This window comes from Leptonychotes weddellii, chromosome 5 (genome assembly GCF_054177405.1).
Source record: "Leptonychotes weddellii isolate Sample4059 chromosome 5, ASM5417740v2, whole genome shotgun sequence".
Classification (NCBI taxonomy): domain Eukaryota; kingdom Metazoa; phylum Chordata; class Mammalia; order Carnivora; family Phocidae; genus Leptonychotes; species Leptonychotes weddellii.
Genome location: NC_138373.1, coordinates 5,524,088 through 5,543,724, shown reverse-complemented (window position 1 = coordinate 5,543,724; position 19,637 = coordinate 5,524,088). Strand labels below are relative to the sequence as shown.

At 43.4% G+C, this 19,637-nt stretch overlaps 1 protein-coding gene across 5 annotated transcripts in view; it reads left to right on the top strand.

The window, feature by feature from the left end:
- SMURF1 (SMAD specific E3 ubiquitin protein ligase 1) overlaps positions 1 to 19,637 on the top strand; it is a 105,169-nt gene that overhangs the window by 66,407 nt on the left and 19,125 nt on the right. For 4 of the 5 annotated variants that reach the window (XM_081819321.1, XM_081819318.1, XM_081819319.1 and 1 more), the window contains exons 2-11: positions 7,397 to 7,435; positions 8,606 to 8,714; positions 10,214 to 10,347; positions 10,508 to 10,573; positions 11,835 to 11,910; positions 13,396 to 13,637; positions 14,335 to 14,419; positions 16,020 to 16,166; positions 17,239 to 17,437; positions 19,386 to 19,489. In XM_081819321.1, the coding sequence (XP_081675447.1) occupies positions 7,397 to 7,435; positions 8,606 to 8,714; positions 10,214 to 10,347; positions 10,508 to 10,573; positions 11,835 to 11,910; positions 13,396 to 13,637; positions 14,335 to 14,419; positions 16,020 to 16,166; positions 17,239 to 17,437; positions 19,386 to 19,489 (1,201 nt within the window). The remainder of the gene's footprint in view (positions 1 to 7,396; positions 7,436 to 8,605; positions 8,715 to 10,213; positions 10,348 to 10,507; positions 10,574 to 11,834; positions 11,911 to 13,395; positions 13,638 to 14,334; positions 14,420 to 16,019; positions 16,167 to 17,238; positions 17,438 to 19,385; positions 19,490 to 19,637) is intronic. The other variant, XM_081819320.1, reaches the window with a different exon arrangement.

Sequence of the window (19,637 nt, the reverse complement as noted above, 5' to 3'; positions counted from 1 at the left end):
TTTTTTTTTTAAAGATTTTATTTATTTATTTGAGAGAGAGAGAATGAGAGAGAGCACATGAGAGGGGGGAGGGTCAGAGGGAGAAGCAGACTCCCTGCCGAGCAGGGAGCCCGATGCGGGACTCGATCCAGGGACTCCAGGATCATGACCTGAGCCGAAGGCAGTCGCTTAACCAACTGAGCCACCCAGGCGCCCTCTTCAGTTGATTATTATCATAAAGTACTAAATTTGTGCCACTGTGGCTTGTCCCGGGGGGTGGGGGAAACCACAAGTAGTGTTTTCGGGAAACTGCTTTTGTCGAGGACCTGGTAAAGAGGTTGTCTTACTAACTGAATCTACCTCAAGTTAGCGCTTCCCTCCCATGTATTTTCAGATGCAAAGTGAGCACTATGTAATTTGCTCTTACTTATCCCCAACATTAGGAAATTCTGGCATGTGATTATGAAATCATGGGATGTAAGAAACATGATGTGTCCAAAGTGGAGGGGCACCTGAAAGTTGGAGTCGAAGCAACCAGGCAGTGGTCTACGCTGAGAGAAATAGGCTTCATTTTCTGTTAATTGTTGTATCCTCAGAAGCTCACTCAGAATTGGTGTCTCTGGATAGAGTGGGATTTTACCCTGTGATAAATTATACTTTATCATTTTATCTCCTAGAGTGGACAAGATTACAGAATTACTCTAGTAGGAGAAATCATAATTCCCTTAACCAAACCAGATTCAGTATGGCCCTAAATGATCTTAGCACAAAATGGAGGCAAGGTTATCTTTGCTGACACTATTGATGTCCACAGTGTCCACTTTATGATGTAATCAAATTCCACTGGAATGAGCCTTAAATTAAAGCATTGTGTCTTGTAAATATGAACATAGATTCATCTTTTTGGGATGTGAGCAGAATTCTTCCAGTCAAAAGCAGCCCAGCACCAGCACCTTAGAAAAACGAGGGCCGGGAGCTAGTGGATAATGTTTGAGGCTGAAGAGGTGAGGTAGGTCGGGGTTAGAGCATGACAGGGCTGGAGTTTTGCAGTGGGAAGCCAGTGTGGAAGGAGGCAGGAGATTTAAATTTTGAAAAGGTTACTAGGTGACGGCTGATGTTGGGGACTTGAACAAGGGTGGAGATGGTGAGGAGTCAAGACATTTGAGAGAGATTGAGAAGTAAAAGCATGACACATAGATTTCTGGCTTGTGCAACTGATGGGTGTAGCTGATGATCTCTGAAGTAATGGATCCTGGGAGAGGACCAGGTTTTTAGGCAGAGTGGGAAGAATTCAGCTTTAGTTTTGGACATTTGAGTTTGATGTGAGAGCCTTTGAGACATTCACACTGGGGGAAAGAAAAGAGAAGTTGAAGGAAACAACATCGCAGGTCCATTTGAAGAGAGTTGAAAAAGATGGCTGATTTTAAATTAATGTAAGAAAATTAATAGCTTGCCTATATCCAAGTAACAGAAAATGCAGTGAAAGGAACATTCCCATTCACAATATTACCAAAAATCACTTAAGCATAAACCCAATTAAAATTGTGGGAAACTTTTATGAAATACTTTAAAACCTCACTTAAGAGCATTAAAGAAGAATTGATCAATGTACTACATTCAAGAATGTGAATACTCAGTATTGTAAAGGGATAAATTCCCTCCAATTTATTTATTAAGTAATTTTTTTAAACTTCTCAAAATGATTCTAAAGTTCAGTGGGAATACTAAGCATGTGAAAGTAGCCAGGAGAATCCTAAGCAAAGAATTAATGACGAGATTTCAGGGTCATAAATTTTCTACTTACACATTTCCAAGTTTTCATTTTTTGTAAGTATTACTTTTGTAATTACAGAAACAAAACAGTAGCAGGAGCTGTAATAAATTATGATCTATCCATGAAAGAGACTAAAGAGAGAGAAAGTGTGTGTGTGTCCATTCCTTGGGAAAGAAAGCCATAAATATTATAATGAAGGGAAGATATTACTACTGACTATATAGAAATAAAAAGGATTATCAGGGGATACTGTAAACACCTGTATGCCAACAAATTGATAACCGAAGTGAAATTGACAAGTTTCTAGAAAGACACAAACTACCAAAGGTGATTCAAGAAGAAATGAAAAAATCTGAGTAGACCTATAAAAAGTAAAGAGATTGGATTAGTAATTGAAAACACTTTCCACAAGGTAAAGCTCAGGCCTAGGTGGCTTACTGGCAACTTCTACTAAATGTTAAAGAAAAATAAATACCATTTCTTGACTTAAAAAAAAAAAAAAAAGAACAAGAGTGAACACTTCTCAACCCATTTTATGAAGTCAATATCACCCCGATTAAAAAAAGAAATCTATAGACCGATATCCATTATGAATATAGACAAAAATTTTTTGACATATTACTAGCAAACTGAATACAGCAGGACATAAAAAGATTATGCACCATAACCAAGTAGAATTTATCTCAGAATGCAGGGTTGGTTTACCATCTGAAAATCAATGTACTCTATCATACCAATGGATACAGGACAAACACTAAGTGATCATCTTAGTAGATGCAGAAAAAGTATTTGGCAGAATCTAACAGTGCTTCATGATAAAAACACTCAAGAAACTAGGAACAGAAGGAAACTTCCCAAGCCAAGTATAGGGCATCTACGAAACCACCTCCCCCCGCCCAGCTAACATCATACTCAATGGTTGAAAGTCTGAGATCAGGACCAAGATTAAATGCCCACCCCTGCTATTCAGGATTGTATTGGAGGTAGTGGGCATGAGAAATTAGTTAGGCATGAGAAATTAAAAGAAACCAAACAAACCCAAAACATCCAGATTGGAAAGGAAGAAGTAAAACTATATCTTCAGGTGGTATGATCTTTATACAGAAAATTCAAAATAATAAAAGTATTAGAGCTAATAAATGAGTTCAACAAAGTTTCAAGATACAAGTTGAATATACAAAAATCAATTGTATTTCTGTACACTAGAAATGAATAATCTGAAAATATAATTAAGGAAACAGTTCCATTTGCAATAGCATCCCAAAGATTAAAGTACTTAGGGGGGGCACCTGGTGGTTCAGTCGGTTAAGCATCTGCCTTCCACTCAGGTCATGATCTCAGGGTCCTGGGATCAAGCCCCACATCAGGCTCCCTGCTCAGTGGGAAGTCTGCTTCTCCCTCTCTCTCTGCCTCTTCCCCTCCTGTCATGCTCTCTCTCTCTCTCTCTCTAACAAATAAATTAAAAAATTTTTTAAATGATTAAAATACTTAGAAATATGTTTAATAAAAGAAATACAGAACTTATATTCTGAAAATTACAAAACAAAGTTAAAGAACTTTGACTTAAATGAATGGGGGGGTGGCATCCCATCTTCATGGAGTAGAATATTTAAGATTGTTAGGATGACACTACTCTCCACGTTTCCTGCAGATTCAGTGAAATCCTTATTAAACTCCAGGCTGGCTCTCCCCTTCTCCCCCAAATTAACAAGCTGATCATAAAATTCATGACAATTTGACAGATCCAGAATAGCTAAAACAATCTTGAAAAAGAACAAAGTTGGAGGACTCATGCTTCCTAATTTCTAAATTTACTACAAAGCTATGGTAATTACTATGGTCTGAATTTTGTGCCCCTCCCCCCAAAAGGAGGCAGTATTAGTAGGTGGGGCCTTTGGGGGAACTTAAGTCATGAGGTGGAACCTTGATGAATGGGATTAGGATCTTATAATAGAGATTCCAGAGAGATCCCTAGCCCCTTCTGCTGAGGATTTATAAGAAGTCTGCCTACCCACCAAACTGTGCTGGCATCCTGATCTCAAACTCAAAACTGTGAGAAGTAAATGTTTGCTGTTTATAAGCTACCTGATTATTGTATTTTGTTATAGTAGCCTGAACAGACTAAGACAGTAATCAAGACAGTGTGATCATGGCATGAGGAGAGACATACAGATCAGTGGAATAGATTGAAGGACCACAAATGAGCTCTCACATTTACAGGGAATTAATTTTTAGCAAGGGTCTAGACAAGTCAATGGGCAAAGAATAGTCTTTTTTTTTTTTTTTTAAAGGTTTTATTTATTTATTTGAGAGAGAGAATGAGAGAGAGAGAGAGAGAGCACATGGGAGGGGGGAGGGTCAGAGGGAGAAGCAGACTCCCCGCTGAGCAGGGAGCCTGATGCGGGACTTGATCCTGGGACTCCAGGATCATGACCTGAGCCAAAGGCAGACGCTTAACTGACTGAGCCACCCAGGCACCCAGGAAAGAATAGTCTTGTCAACAAATTGTGCTGGTACAACTGGATATCCACCTGCCAAGGAATGAACTTGGACCCCTTCTTCACATCACACTCAAAATAGATCATAGGCTAAATGTCTAGTTAAAAGTGTAAAAAAGCTAAAAGTATTAAAGCCATTAGAAGAAAATATAGGAGTAAATCTCTAACACCATTGGTTAGGCAAAGCCTTCTTTTTTTTTTTTTTTTTAAAAGATTTTATTTATTCGACAGAGAGAGTGAGAGAGTACAAGCAGGGAGGAGTAGTAGAGGGAGAGAGAGAAGCAGGCCTCCCGCTGAGCAGGCAGCCCGATGCGGGGCTCGATCCCAGGACCCTGAGATCATGACCTGAGCCGAAGGCAGACGCTTAACCATCTGAGCCACCCAGGCGCCCCTAGGCAAAGCCTTCTTAAACATGACACCAGAAGCACAAGCAACCAAAGAAAATAGATGCATTGGACTTTTCTCAAAATTAAAAACTTTGTTGCTTCAAAGAACACCATCAAGAAAGTGAAAACCCACAGAGTGGGAGAATATTTGCAAATCCTATATCTGATGAGAATATCTTATCTATAGATATCTATATATTTAGAATAAAGAATTCTCACAGAATGGGGCAAATCACCCAATTAAAAAAAGGGCAAAAAAATTTTATTTTTAAAGATTTTATTTATTTATTTGACAGAGAAAGACACAGCGAGAGGGAACACAAGCAGGGGGATTGGGAGAGGGAGAAGCAGGCTTCCGGTCAAGCAGGGAGCCAGATGCGGGGCTCGATCCCGGGACCCTGGGATCATGACCTGAGTCGAAGGCAGACCCTTAACGACTGAGCCACCCAGGCGCCCCAGGCAAAAAATTTTAAATAGAAATTTCTCCAAAGACGATTTACCAATAGCTAATAAGCACATGAAAAGATGCTCCAAGTCATTAGTCATCAGAGAAATGCAAATTAAAACCACAGAGACCGACATTAACAAGTACTAGGGTGTGGAGAAATCGGAGTCCTCAGACGCTGCTGGTGGGACAATGAAATAGTGCAGATGCTGTGGAAAACTGTCCGGCACTTGCTCAAAATGTTAGATGTAATGCCTCAGAGGTTCCCAACAAGAGAAAGAAAATCGAGGTCTACACCACAGCCTGTACAGCATCATTCATAATAGCCAAAAACTGGAAACAGTCCAGATGTCTCTGAGCTTATGAATGGATCAAGAAAATGCGGTCTGTCCGTACGATGGGGTATCCGTTACGAAAAGGAACGAGGTACTGATTCATGCTACAATATGGGTGAACTTTAGAAACATGCACAGCAGAAGAAACCAGTCACAAAATGCCACATACAGTATGATTCCATTGATATGAACTCTCCAGAAGGCAAATCCACAGAGACGTAAAGGAGATTAGTGGTTGCCTAGGAGTAAGGTGAGGGGTAGTTGAGTAACAGCTAATGGGTATGGAATCTCTTCTGGGGGATGAGGAAAATGTTTTAAAATTGATTGCAGTGGTTGTGTGACCCTGTGAATATACTAAAAACCATTGAATCGTATGCTTTAAATAGATGAATTGTATATGAATTATATCTGATAAGGCTGTTGCATAAAAATATACTGAGTGAAAAGTTTGCAGAACAATATACATGAATATACATAAAATAATGTTTGTCATAAAACACTATATTCTTAAAAATTGGCAAAATTTGTGAAGTGCTGGAAAAGTGACATTGGTGTATTTTCCCTTGCGATGGTAGCTTTAATCATGTAACAGAGCTGGTGACAAAATTTCTTCACAGTACCTGGTGCCACCTCGTTATTAAAGTAATAATAACATTTATTATATTCTTTCTATATGCCAGCATTGTGCTAAATTATTTTTTTTTTTAGGATTGATTTACTTATTTTAGAGAGCGAGCAAGAGAGCATGATCGGGAGGGGCAGAGGGAGAGGGAGAGAATCTCTACTCTTAGCATGGAGCCCAGCGATGGGCTCCGTCTCATGACCTTGAGATCATAACCTGAGCTGAAACCAAGGACGCTTAACTGACTGAGCCACCCAGGTGCCCCTGTGCTAAATTCTTAATATGCATTTTTTCATTTATGTTTCACAACACTTAATGGTGGCCCCATATTTTCTATCTTCTCCCTTGCTTTCTGTTATCTAGCATTTGCAAAATTGTGTTATTTATCTGAATGTCCAAAGTGCAGTTCCTTTCGTTGCTGTTAGCAGTAGCTATAAGGTAAATATTGTAGGTCTTTTTTTTTTTTTTTTTAAAGATTTTATTTATTTATTTATTTGACAGAGACACAGCGAGAGAGGGAACACAAGCAGGGGAAGTGGGAGAGGGAGAAGCAGGCTTCCCGCTGAGCAGGGAGCCTGATGTGGGGCTCGATCCCAGTACCCCGGGATCATGGCCTGAACCAAAGGCAGATGCTTAACGACTGAGCCACCCAGGTGCCCCAAATATTGTAGGTCTTAATTTGAATTGGCATTCGTGTGATCCTGTGCAGTTGTAAGAGCATATTGATAAATTTATCTCTGTATGTTTAACATTTAAAGTTTAAATTAAAACATATTTGTTACAGTTGATTCCCAATTGGAGGAGAAAATACTTTCTAGTTGTCAGGTTTTTTGTTTAGTGTAGTACTAAACTTGAAAGATAATCATTGGCAGAGATAATTTCTAGATTTTGTTTTCCCATTGCAAATGTAGACTTGTGTCTCAGTCGTTTGTGCTGCTGTAACAAAATACCATAGGCTACATGGCTTAAATAACATCTATTTCTCACAGTTCTGGAGGCTGGAAAAGCCTAAGATCAAGGCGCTGGCAGATGTGGGTCTTGGTGAGAGCCCTCTTGTGGCATAGAGATGGCCACCATCTTGCTGTGTCCTCTCATGGAGAGCAGAACGAGAGCAAGCTTTAGGCTCTCTTCTTGTCAGGGCACTAATCCCACCACGAGGGCCCCACCCTGATGACCTCATCTAAACCTGAGCACTTCCTAAAGGTCCCACCTCCAAATGCCATCACATTGGGGTTAGGGCTTTGACATTAATTGGGGGCCAGTTAGGGGAGGGGGCAACACAGTCCAGTCCACAGCAACTAGTTGTGCTGAACATCTTCTCCATAAATGCTAACCCTAGATTTCTGTTTGTTTTCAGTATTATGTGCCAAGAACCTTGCAAAGAAAGACTTCTTCAGTAAGTACACACCCGCTTTTGCTCTCTTACAATATTAATATTCCTCACATGTCTTTTGCAATGTAAACTTTTTAAAAACCCCTGGGTATGTTCCCTGGAAGAGTTCTGCCCTTTGCCGAATAGATCCATGCTCTGACCAGCTTCATTTCCAAGTTGACTACAATGCAGAGGCTCCTTAGCTGCTAGGCACAGAGTTAATAACTCATATAAGAACACGGTCTCTCTCATTCCCTGTTCTGGCCACACCCTGTTTTCTCTCTTTCCGCCCATGAATACATTGCTTTCTGCTGGATGAAGTGCTCTCAGCTCAAATACACACAAGACATTTCTTCTATAAAATAGCTGGGTTTGAGTCAAATTGTTAGTCACATTTTAGAAATTAAATCACATTTTGAAAGCCTCATAATGAAAGGAAGTGTAAAAAAAAATAAAAGTGGAAAAGATAGAATGAGAGGATCCTTCTCTGCAGGAAGAAATCACCCCTTAACTCAAAAAAATTCACTTACTATAAAGTAGGTGCCTGTAGCATGAATTTTTCACTTTTTCTGATCCTCACAAGAGTGCTGCTCAGTTCTTAAGTGGTATTATTCACACTTTAAACTTAGGCTTACAGGCTTTATTCAAGTAGCTAGGAAGCTCGGGAGTAGTGGCCCCCATCCAGGTGTATCTTTAAAGCCCTAACGTTGCCACCTCTCGGATTGTATAAATCCGTGTGATTCATAACGCCAGCCTTTAGGAACCTACCTGATTAAGACTTGGTGAACACTCGTGTCCGTAGATAAACTAGACAAAGATCAGTAAACAAGATTTCTAGGTATTATTTTTTAGAAAGTTTAAATACAATTAATTATAGACCCCTTTTCTTCCATTTAGTTAGCACACTTAGTGATCATCAGAAAGGAAATTTTGAACTTAAACCTATTTTTTATCGTTTTCTAGCCTCTAAAAATCTGCGAGTGCTGTCGTACTGAGTTGCCTCTCTTAGGAAGCTAACTAGCAATAACTTATTTTGCTGATCAAACTAACCCTAAATTAGAGAGTAAAATGCACCAGGGTAATCTTCACTAAATTAGATGATCTTGAAGCTCTCTGTAGCCTGTAAGACCATGTTCTGTGTCCCTTGGATGGATCTGTAGTCTCATCCAGGTGTGGCTGTCCCCTCTCCTCTAGGACTCCCTGATCCCTTTGCAAAGATTGTGGTGGACGGATCTGGGCAGTGCCACTCAACGGACACTGTGAAAAACACGTTGGACCCCAAATGGAACCAGCACTACGATCTGTGAGTCGAATATTCTATAAGCCATTTGGGGAGCCCCAGGAAAGTAGGGTATCTAGCTTTTAAGAGAAGCATTTAATAATAAAGATAAAAATGATTTACTAATTTCTTATTGATAACAAAAGTGGATGGCCAAATGGATACATACTGCCTAATTTTAGAATCCGTATACTTGGAAGTTCTTATGTTTGACATTTTCATGGATTTTTATGGTTTGCTTCCATTACTGTGGTTTTCAAACTTTTCTATCTCCTGGCCATGCTAACAGGAAAAAAGGGGCCATGGTTCAGGTCCTCTATATGCTACTCTTTTTTGTTTTTTGTCTTTTCCAGTGAAACTCTAAACCTGGTTGTAGGGCTTTATTTTTTTTTTAAGATTTTATTTATTTGAGAGAGGGAGAATGAGAGAGATCATGAGTGGGGGAGAAGAGTAAAGGGAGAAGCAGGCTCCCTCTGAGCAGGGAACCTAATGTGGGACTTGATCCCAGGACCCCAGGATCATGACCTGAGCTGAAGGCAGACATTAATTAATTAGTTAATGCATTATTTTGGGGGCATCTGACTGGCTCAGTCGGTGGAGCATGAGACTCTTGACCTCGGGGTTGTGAGTTCGAGCCCCATGTTCGGTGTAGAGATTACTTGCGAATAAAATCTTTTATTATGCAAATAAATAATAATAATAAATAAAATTTATTATGCAAATATGTGTTCTATATATTTCCATCTTTTAAAATGCCACTTTTTAGTACAAGTAGATCTTCTACAAGAGTAAATATAGTTTGGTATGGTTGAATCTCTTTCAGCCTATGCAACCATCAGACAATTTCTTACCTTCATTCCTAAAATGGATTGCAGCTTGAAAACCACTGTTTTATATCCACCTACATTTTCGTGTCGCTGCTGAGAAATTTTCATTGAAGGAAACTGGAGTGATTCTTGGTTTTGTATGATACAGATTGCACGGAGTTTGGGTGGGATTTTTAGTAACTGGATTCCAAGACTCATTGCAGTTACCCTCAAGAATCCCAAGTGACTTGGAAGGTGGTGGTCACTCCTCATCCAGAAAGCTGCCCTCTGGTTGATTTGCATGGAGAGTAGGTGGGGGTGTGATGTCTGAGTTAGTGCTCTGTAGGGTGCTTTGGGTGGGTCTGAGGGTTTCTAAGTAGCCCTTGGTGCAAACTGGTATTCTACATTAAAGCCTGATTAGTGGGAATTTAGGAGTCCTCTCATTGTTCTTTGGAACTGTGCAAATATAGCAAATCTCTGTTCTCATATTATCATCACGATATAGTTAGGTCCATTTGCGTCTTCCGTAACTGGCTGTAGTCCTCCCAGACCATTGAAGTGAGTCAATGTGTATTTATTGAGTGCCTGTCAGATGCGGACTAGAGAGCCCCCATTACGTGAAGAGGACTCTTTTGTACTAACAAGTCAATCAGATTAAATCTCAGCGGGCTATCCTAATTCGGAAAGACAATTAAAAAGGAGTTTGCCTGTTTTCAGGTATGTTGGGAAAACGGATTCTATAACCATCAGCGTGTGGAACCACAAGAAGATCCACAAGAAGCAGGGGGCTGGCTTTCTGGGCTGCGTGAGGCTGCTCTCCAACGCCATCAGCAGATTAAAAGATACCGGATGTAAGAACCAAATGCTTTCCTGCCTCTCAATACAACTGAAGAAGGCTTATGAGGCATCTTTTTTTTTTTTTTTTCCCTTTTGAATACTGAAATAGACAATTCCTGCCTTCCTCCCTAGTTGCCATTTCCCTGGGTTAAGTTTTGAATTGTTTGTTTGCAGACCAGCGTTTGGATCTATGCAAACTAAATCCCTCAGATACTGATGCAGTTCGTGGCCAAATAGTGGGTAAGAACTTTCTCATCTGTATAAAGAGACGCTTTTACAGACTTTAACATTCAGCGCTTCATCAGCGAGAAAACACACACAGGCACTGACAATGGTGACAGACTTCAAAGGACAAGCCACATCCAGGGCCATCTTTTCAGCACTAACAATGCTCATCTTGTGTGGTCTTGTTATTTTATCGAATTCCCTTCATCCCGCCATCCCAAGTTGAGTTACAACGACTAGGCTCCGAAAACATTTCGGGTTATAGTCTCAAATATAATTTTAAGCACCTCATTCATGGACGATTAATTTGTCATTGTCTCCTCCAAGCGTTTATGATAAGAGTGGTGGCCACACATGCGAGGCTAAGAACTAGTTTCTCTGGGCAGACCTATCGTATATGTATGTACAAAGCAAGGATGACTTCGGAAGACTTCCGTGTAACAGGGATTTTATAGAGTTAGGATTGAAGTATGGAGGAGGAAAAAAAAAGTCAAATGTGCTAAAGTTACAAGCCTTGACTGGAGATATCCCATTGGAAGCGCTCTGTCAAGTGGCTTGTTCTGTTATCCATCCCATCTTATTAGCATTTTAGGGTAATTCCAATGTTGACTATATGCATTGCAAGGAGGCGGAGAAAACCTAGTATTTCAGCAGCATACCAGAGTGAGTTAGGACACCAAATCTTTCGGGCATTGTCTTGAAGAGACTTGACTCAAATGAACAGTGGGTACGCATCATGAAAACCGTATAATATATATGAGAAAGTTATATAATGAGAAAGTTCTCACTTAATGCTTTTCTGTTTGTGACTTCTTTTTCTCTGGGGAGTGGTGTGCCAGGGGGAAAACGAATGACTAGAAGCAACTTTATAAATGTCTTTGTTGTTCACAGTAGGGATAGAGGATAAATATTTAAATTCATCTAGACTTCGCAGATACTGGAAGTGCTCTCTGTGTCCTTATTAAAGATCTTCTTTAAAAATGAGGTAACTTAGAGGAAGCGACTATTGGGAATCTGTTATTTTTATGGGGTGGGTGAAAACACAGCACCCCCTTCTCCATATTTACCAGGAATGTTCCAAGCAGTATGCGGGGGCATGCAGCTCATGGAGTAAATGCTTCATACTTGAGAGCCTAGGAGTAGATATGTTTCTGTATGTATATGTGCCTTGCTTTGTATAATAATATTCTGCATAAGTTACTCGCAATGGCTCGCTGTATGACAATTGTGTGAAATGCCACTGGATTTTAACGCAAGACGTTCTTTTCTGTTTTAGTCAGTTTACAGACACGAGACAGGATAGGCACTGGAGGCTCTGTGGTAGACTGCAGAGGACTTTTAGAGAACGAAGGGTACGTATCCCCCTGGTGGTGCCCGCTCACGTCTCTGCTGCCTTGGGCTCTCGTGCTTCCTGAAAGTAGCCCTCGCACCTTTGTGCTGACGGCTTGACATGCAGGGAAAGACTTTGGGATACAGGCGGGGTCCGGTTTCCCTGTTTAGAAAGGAGGCTGTACAGATTAGTGGGGTCGCGCCCACAAGACCCGGGATCCAATTGAAAGAGATTTTCACTGGCCAAAGAGTTTGAGCGTCATTAAGAGTTATAACTACAGTGGATGAAAACACATCAAATATATCAAAAATTCTTGAGTTTATCATAACACTGAGCAAAAAAAAGCCCTAAAACACTTTAAAAAAAAAAAAACAAAACCTTAAGAACTCACTGGTCACGGTCACAGTTTTGTGATCCCCATGCCTTAATGGAGCTGGGCAGTAATCATTAATAGTTGCTTAAAGAGCACAAAAGAGAGGTAATCTGACATTAACACACCTCTTGGAAATCCAGAGGATGGAGGAATGTGCTGCCCAGCCCGCCGGGAAGGCCCTAAGCAGCATTCAAAAGGGGGCGCTCTGCAGAGTATGGAAGACAACTCCATCTTCGACAACTACATCGCAAGAGAAATAAAAAGGAGGGGAATCTACAAATTAATAATAACAGAGACTTAAGAGACATACCTACTAAATGCAGTGTGGGGACCTTGTTTAGATCCCGATAAATGAGACTACTGACTGGAGAAATTTGGACACTGGTATTTGATGATATTAAAAAAACCAATGTCCCTTTTTTTTTTTTAGTTGTGATTATGAAAGAAGTCCTTATCTTCTTGAGATATATGCTGAAATATTTAAGGTTGAAATCAGTCACTCTGGGATTGGTTTCAAAATAATCCAGTGGAGGGGGGAGAGTGGAGGAGTAGCTGGGAGCGGGTCATTGTTGGGGGGGGTGGTTATGGCGATAGTCTCTCAATTTGTATATGTTTGAAAGTTTTCGGTGTAAGACGTTTTTAAAAAATACTTGTGAAGGGAATAGCCTATTAAGGTAAATTGTCTTCAGAATTGTTCAGGAGGTAGAGACGTATGTTAGAGAGTACTTAAAGTCACTGCAGTACTTTATATAACCAGGAGTTCTATTACAAAGTAAGGTAACAAGGAAAATGGAGTATTTGGATTTGATTTTAAACAAGAAAAATGAAATCTCATTTCACGAGCTTCTTAGAGTGCAAGGTTGGGTTTTTCAGTCATTCAGCTCTCCCCGAGGATGGCTTCCTGCACCTGGCCTTGGGGGCACTTGACATATGGCTTCCTTTGGCTGCTTGTGCCTCCTGAAGAGGTCTGTCTTTCTGTTTGAATAAGACAGAACAAAATTTGTACAAGTAGGCACTGGGGGCATCTCGATTGAGGGAAAGCACAGTAAGCGGGTGTGGGGGCACCGCGGTCGGTTTTTAGGCGCTTGTCTCGGACTGGGGTCCCCATGTGCACTGTGCCCCTCTCCCTTCCAGAACCGTGTATGAAGACTCAGGGCCTGGAAGGCCACTCAGCTGCTTCATGGAGGAGCCGGCCCCTTACACAGACAGTACTGCTGCTGCTGCGGGGGGAGGGGACTGCAGGTTTGTGGAGTCCCCAAGTCAAGATCAAAGACTCCAGGCGCAGCGACTCCGAAATCCCGAGGTCCGGGGGTCACTCCAGACGCCTCAGAACCGACCCCACGGCCACCAGTCACCAGAACTGCCCGAAGGCTATGGTGAGAGAATCTGCCCCGCTGTCCCACGTGGCAACTGCCGTGGCTCCCCGTTGAAGCCGTTTTTAGGGACTCATCTGTGCCCTAACTGCTGACGTTGGCAAAGCCGTGCCACAGGACGGCTGTGTCAGAATAAGGACAAGTAAAGAAGGTGGCGATAGCTCATGAATTTGTCAGCAATTGCTCCACTCTCCCAGTTTAGCAATCGTGTGAGAATTTTAGGCAAATGAAGACCAAAAAAAATGCAAGATGATGTGTGGGCTGGATGAGGGTGCTTGTGGCGCTCCGTGATGTGAATGTGGGAAGGACCGCGCTGGGTACGAGGGAAACGGGAGCATCTGACCGCCCCAGGGGAGGAGGAATGTCATGGAGAGGTGCAGATGATAGCAGACATGAGAGCGGCCAGAGGTGCCTGGGGTCAGGGCGAGGTCAGTACCCAGGTGGATACACATCCAGCGCCTCATGGGGTGTGGCCGGGGAAGGGGAGCACCGCTCTGCAGGGGGGAGCAGGGCGAGCCGCCCAAATACGCGCACAGGGCTTGTGAAGTGGGCTGGTCCGGCAGAAGCTCACCGCTGTCCTCTCGTCTCCGTGATTCAAAAGAAAACCCAGAGGAAGCTTAGGCTCTGTGCTGAGAAGATTCTTGGACAACTCTTCTTGGAATTGACCCTAACTAACCACCGCCTCTGGTTTCTCACGCAGAGCAAAGAACAACGGTGCAGGGCCAAGTTTACTTCTTGCACACACAGACTGGAGTTAGCACATGGCACGACCCTAGGATACCAAGGTGAGTTTTCTAGACTGGGCACAGTCAGAGCCCTTTCTCCAGCAGTTTCGGGGGGACTTCCTCCCCCCAGCCCCGCTGCCGCCCCTCTGCTGATTGATAGCACCCCTTGGGCTGGAAGAAGCTTGGCAGCGCAGAGAGGATGAGTCACAGGGCCTTGGACTCAGGCTCTCTGGGTTGGAGTCCCAGCTCTGCTGCCCCCTTGAGACTCCTTTTGGTACCTGGGCACCGGCTGTTGGCACACAAGTGGGTCCTTGAGAGAGCAGGCCTGATCTTGAAATCAGTTCACGTAACTGGAAAGACCCTTGCCCCTAGATGAAATCAGATGTGCTCTTGCTTGAAAAACCAATGAGCCCTTCAAGGTGTGTTGCTGTCATTTTCATCTAAAAATAAGCAATGGATGAAATGATAGGATGGCTGGGGTTTGCTTCAAATAATCGGGGCTGGGGGTGGGAGCGAATAGGGGTGTGTTTGAAGTAGGTGGACAGTGAGTTGGTAATGGTCGAAGTGGGTTATTAATGGTCTCTCTCTACTTTTGTATGTGCTGAAAATTTTCCATCAGAAAACGTTACAAAGGAAATATAAAGACTCTATTACCCTTTCTCTCTTCTACTTTACTGTCCCTATTGCCTCAGTCCCTTGGGGACCATTCCTGGGGGAGATGAAGCTTTTCTATACGAATTCCTTCTACAAGGCCATACATCTGAGCCCAGGTCAGAGAGACCCCCACCCCTCCCCCATCCCATAATGGAGTTGTTTCTTTTCTTTTTTCTTTGTTTTGCTTTCCTTTTCAAAATTTGTTTTGTTTTGTTTTAGAATAGCATTACTACCTAATAACATTTTTAGTAATGCTCATTTCCTTTCTATTCATAATTTGTTTCATCTGAGAACAAGCTTCCTGTCGCTGACTTTCCGAGTCTCTGTTGAATTTCAGATTCATTATCTATAATTAGAATGGAAATGTTACCTGCAAATGAATGAGGTGTCTCTTTAGTCCCCACTGTAAGAAACGTCAGGTTTTGTGCTAATTAGACAAGCGACCTGGTCAGTGATGTTGTGTTCCCACGTGACTGGACTGTATTGAAATCACTAAGTGCGAGGTTAGGATCAGAGCCCCCTAAAAGCATGAGGTTGCCGCTTCCCGGCGCACCTGCTCAGAACTGAGAGATTTCGAAGGCATGTTACTGTGTCCCCTTGAGCTTTACACTCGGGCTTCTGGGAGCTTTTCAGTGAAGACACCTCTGTGACCTTGGAGCATTTAATTTAGCTCGTAAATTCAGAGAGTTTTCCGACAGCAGTCAGCCGCTTCCCGCTACTTGGCCCTCTTCGTGTAAGAAATGCTCTTCCCCGGGTGGACCAGGTTCCGCATCGCGGTTAGAGGCTCCGAGGGCTCTGTTTTCCTCTCTCGGGTGTTGCCACTTGCGGCACAGAGGGCTGGACTCGGTGGGAGTCTGGCGTAAGCAGCACCCTGACTGTCCCTCTTCGTGAAACTGGGCCATGGCCGCATTGATCAGGGACTCCTGTGGCTCCTCTCGCTGAAGTTTTGGTCTTATGCCTCCACACGCAGATGGACAAACCTCTCTGTTATCTTCCATTTTGGTAGAGACCTTAACAGTGTGAATTGTGATGAACTTGGACCACTGCCACCAGGCTGGGAAGTCAGAAGTACAGTTTCGGGGAGAATATATTTTGTAGATCATAATAACCGAACCACTCAGTTTACAGACCCAAGATTACATCACATCATGAAGTAAGACTTTCATAAAATCTTTGTTGACCTCTTACATTTATAATGTAATATTTTCTACTAATATTTCTCTTAATTTATCTACTGCCTTGTGTGTTAGTGGAGAATAAGTTAAGTAAAATATGATAAACAATTGGTGGACAGGTGCATATCTCAAGCTCTCAAGTAAGCTGTGAGCTGTTCTGAGCTGTATCGTTGCCCCCTTTTCTTGCTTGCAGCCTCAATGAAATTCACCCAAAGGGCAGTCTTAGCTCCATTCTCGAAGCTTCCACACGTGGCTCTCTGAGGAGTGCATGGCCCTTAGAGCGAGGGGCAGTGAAATGAGGCTTTTCCTTCGTGCCTGCTCGTCACCACCCAGGAGGGCTGCTGTAGTCGGCAATGCTCCTCACCGGAGCCTTTTCCTGTGCCCGTCATTCCCGGACAACTTGGAACTGGGAGTTACCTTGGATCCCACGTTCAGTGTCCCGGGCTTGTCGTGTTCTCTAGAATGTAAGAGCCCACGTAGCCCTTTTCATTGACAGCTGACCTTGGGGGCAGAAGTGCCACTTCATCCCTCTGCTCCTCCTAGTCCTTGATTTTACTGGAATTTTGTGAGTGGGCTTAGAAATGTCTTGGTTGTGAAACTGAGGAATGGTTCCCAGTAGACTGCTCTCGCGTTGTTTGCCCCCTTTATGATAATCAGCTTGTGAAATTTTTCGTGTCAGCTCCAGGCAATTCTAGCCACCGAGGCGCATCTCCTAGTGCATCAGTCAGTCTCTCAGAGACATACTAGATGCATGATAAATGATTGCAATTTCTGCTTTTATTTACAGCAGTGAGGATGTGTGGGATAAGCAGTGGCTTGGAATTGGGGTATCTTCGTGACTTAGGACACATCTAGACTTCTCTATTTAGGCCAGTGGTGGACACTGTCAGTGTTTACGTATCTTTGTACGTGGTTATGTCAGCAGAGAGAACATTTCTTCTTGAAGTTCTGTGTAACGAACTCTCAGTTGCTTGGTATGGGGGGGCCCTTGCTTGCAGCTCCCTTGGCCGCTGCTTTTGGAGTGACCTTGATGCTTGTCTTCTCCTCAAGTCACCAGTGCCAACTAAAGGAGCCCAGCCAGCCGCTGCCATTGCCCAGCGAGGGCTCTGTGGAAGACGAGGAGCTTCCTGCCCAGAGATATGAAAGAGATTTAGTCCAGAAGCTGAAGGTCCTCAGACACGAACTTTCACTTCAGCAACCCCAAGCCGGTCATTGCCGCATCGAAGTATCCAGAGAAGAAATATTTGAGGTATGGGATTCAGTGCAACCAGCAGTGAGGCATAGATGGTTCAACCCTGTTAACAGACAGTGAGTTCTTTCTGTTTGGTGTTTCAGGTCTTGATTTTTTTTTTTAAAGATTTTATTTATTTGAGAGAGAGACAAAGACAGCGAGAGAGAGTAGGAGCGGGGAGGACAGGGAGAAGCAGGCTCCCCGCTGAGCAGGGAGCCCGATGTGGGGCTTGATCCCAGGATCCTGGGATCATGACCTGAGCTGAAGGCAGACGCTTCACCGACTGAGCCACCCAGGTGCCCCTTCAGGTCTTGATTTTATTACTCAGCAAATTGTAGGTCTCTTTCAGGACGAATGGCCACAGAGAGACTATTTTCTGCTTAGGTAGGAGTTTAAAAGCTCAAGAACTTCTGAAGTGAAAATAAAGAGATTTATATGGAAACTAGTACTAAATACTGTCAATCCTCTTATCTGCTCTGTGCAGATTATATATTCCCGCAGTCTGCATGGTTTCTTTAGAACCAATCATTCCTTATATTGTCTTACACAGAGTTTCACCCAATGGCTTTACCTCCTCAGAGAAGCTTAGTGACCAACTGGCCACCATATTTTTAATGTGTTTTCTGGAAATAGAAAGATCAGGTGGTTCCTGAAAATCAGGGTTCTGTCCATCATACAGCTCCCCGGTGGGATCAAGACCACTAAACAGGCGACCCCTCTGATCAGAAGGTAAAATCTCAGTGATCTTTGGGCCATATCCTGCCTGCCTTTGTGGAACCACTGGCAGAAGTGATCAAAGGCAACTGGATAAGAACTGAACTCAGATCCCCACTGGGCTGCAGTGGCTGGGGGAGGGGCACGGAGGGCGAGGCCGGGGGCTGTAGGGAGCCCAATGAGATCTTCCCGGTGATGGGCACTGAGTAAGTGCCCAGGGCCAGGCTCGACACCCGAGCTCAGCCAGTGTTGGGTGACATGGACAGATCGGCCAAAATGGCCATTGAGCAGTCTTAAATGGTTGCTGGGGAGAGGAAAGTGCTGAATTATTGACATGTTGCTGCCAGATCATTTCCACTCAGTGTCCTCTTTCCCTCTTGGGTGCTAAAGCTTGAATTACATTTAAAGAATGAAAAGATTCTTAAGTGCCTTATCATTGAAAATATCTACAAACATTTAGCGAGTTCCACTCAAAAGACTGAATCTGAGGGAAGGCTGGGCTGGCCACCTGTTCTGTGTTTTGGGTAAGCTACTGTATGTCTTACTTAAACCCTTTTTTTTGCTTTTTTGACTCCGTGCAAATCATGTGACTCTTCACCTCAGATATAAAAACAGGCTCAATTCTTTTACTCTTCAGATCCTCTAGGGATGTCTTCATTTTGGTTAAAATATGTAAGTTGGGATGCCTGGGTGGCTCAGTTGGTTGAGCGTCTGCCTTCGGCTCAGGTCATGATCTCAGGGTCCTGAGGTTTAGCCCTGCATCGGGCTCCCTGCATAGCAGGGAGCCTCCCTCACTCTCTCCCTCTGCCTGCTGCCCCCCCCCCCCGCCGTGGGTTCTCTCTTTCTCTCTGGCAAATAAATAAATAAAATCTTAAAAAAAAAAAAACTAAAATATATAAGCTATTCTTAGTATGGCACATTAAAATTAAATTGTGTGGAGAACATGGGCTGTAGTGAGGATGTTTGCTCTTAAGCCTTTAGTGATTGTGCTGAAAATGGGGGTGTGTGTGTCCTTTCGGTGCGGTTTCGCCCGGCACGGGCTGCCTTGTCGTTTCTGAGGGAGACCTGGGGAGATCAGGTGACGAACTGCTGCATACGGGACACTGAATCAACACTCTGAATGGGAACCAGATCAGACTCGGATTTAAATGAATGTGCATCCTGATTCAGGCTCCATCACCGACACCTTTCACCTTTCTATAACTCTTAAGAATGCCACCTGTTCTTCTGACACTGTCATTTTGCTGAGCAGGAGTCTTACCGCCAGATCATGAAGATGCGGCCGAAGGATCTGAAGAAGCGGCTGATGGTGAAGTTCCGGGGAGAAGAAGGTTTGGATTATGGCGGAGTGGCGAGGTGAGGAGCTGGGGTGGCCCCACTTGCTACTGCGCGGGGCTCTGGGCCGCCGGGACGGGAGGTTTTTGAGGGCGCTTGTCCTGGGGCAGTCAGGACCCCCGCATGGCCTTCCGTGCTCCTGGGAACAAGGCTGTGTCACAGCCACCAG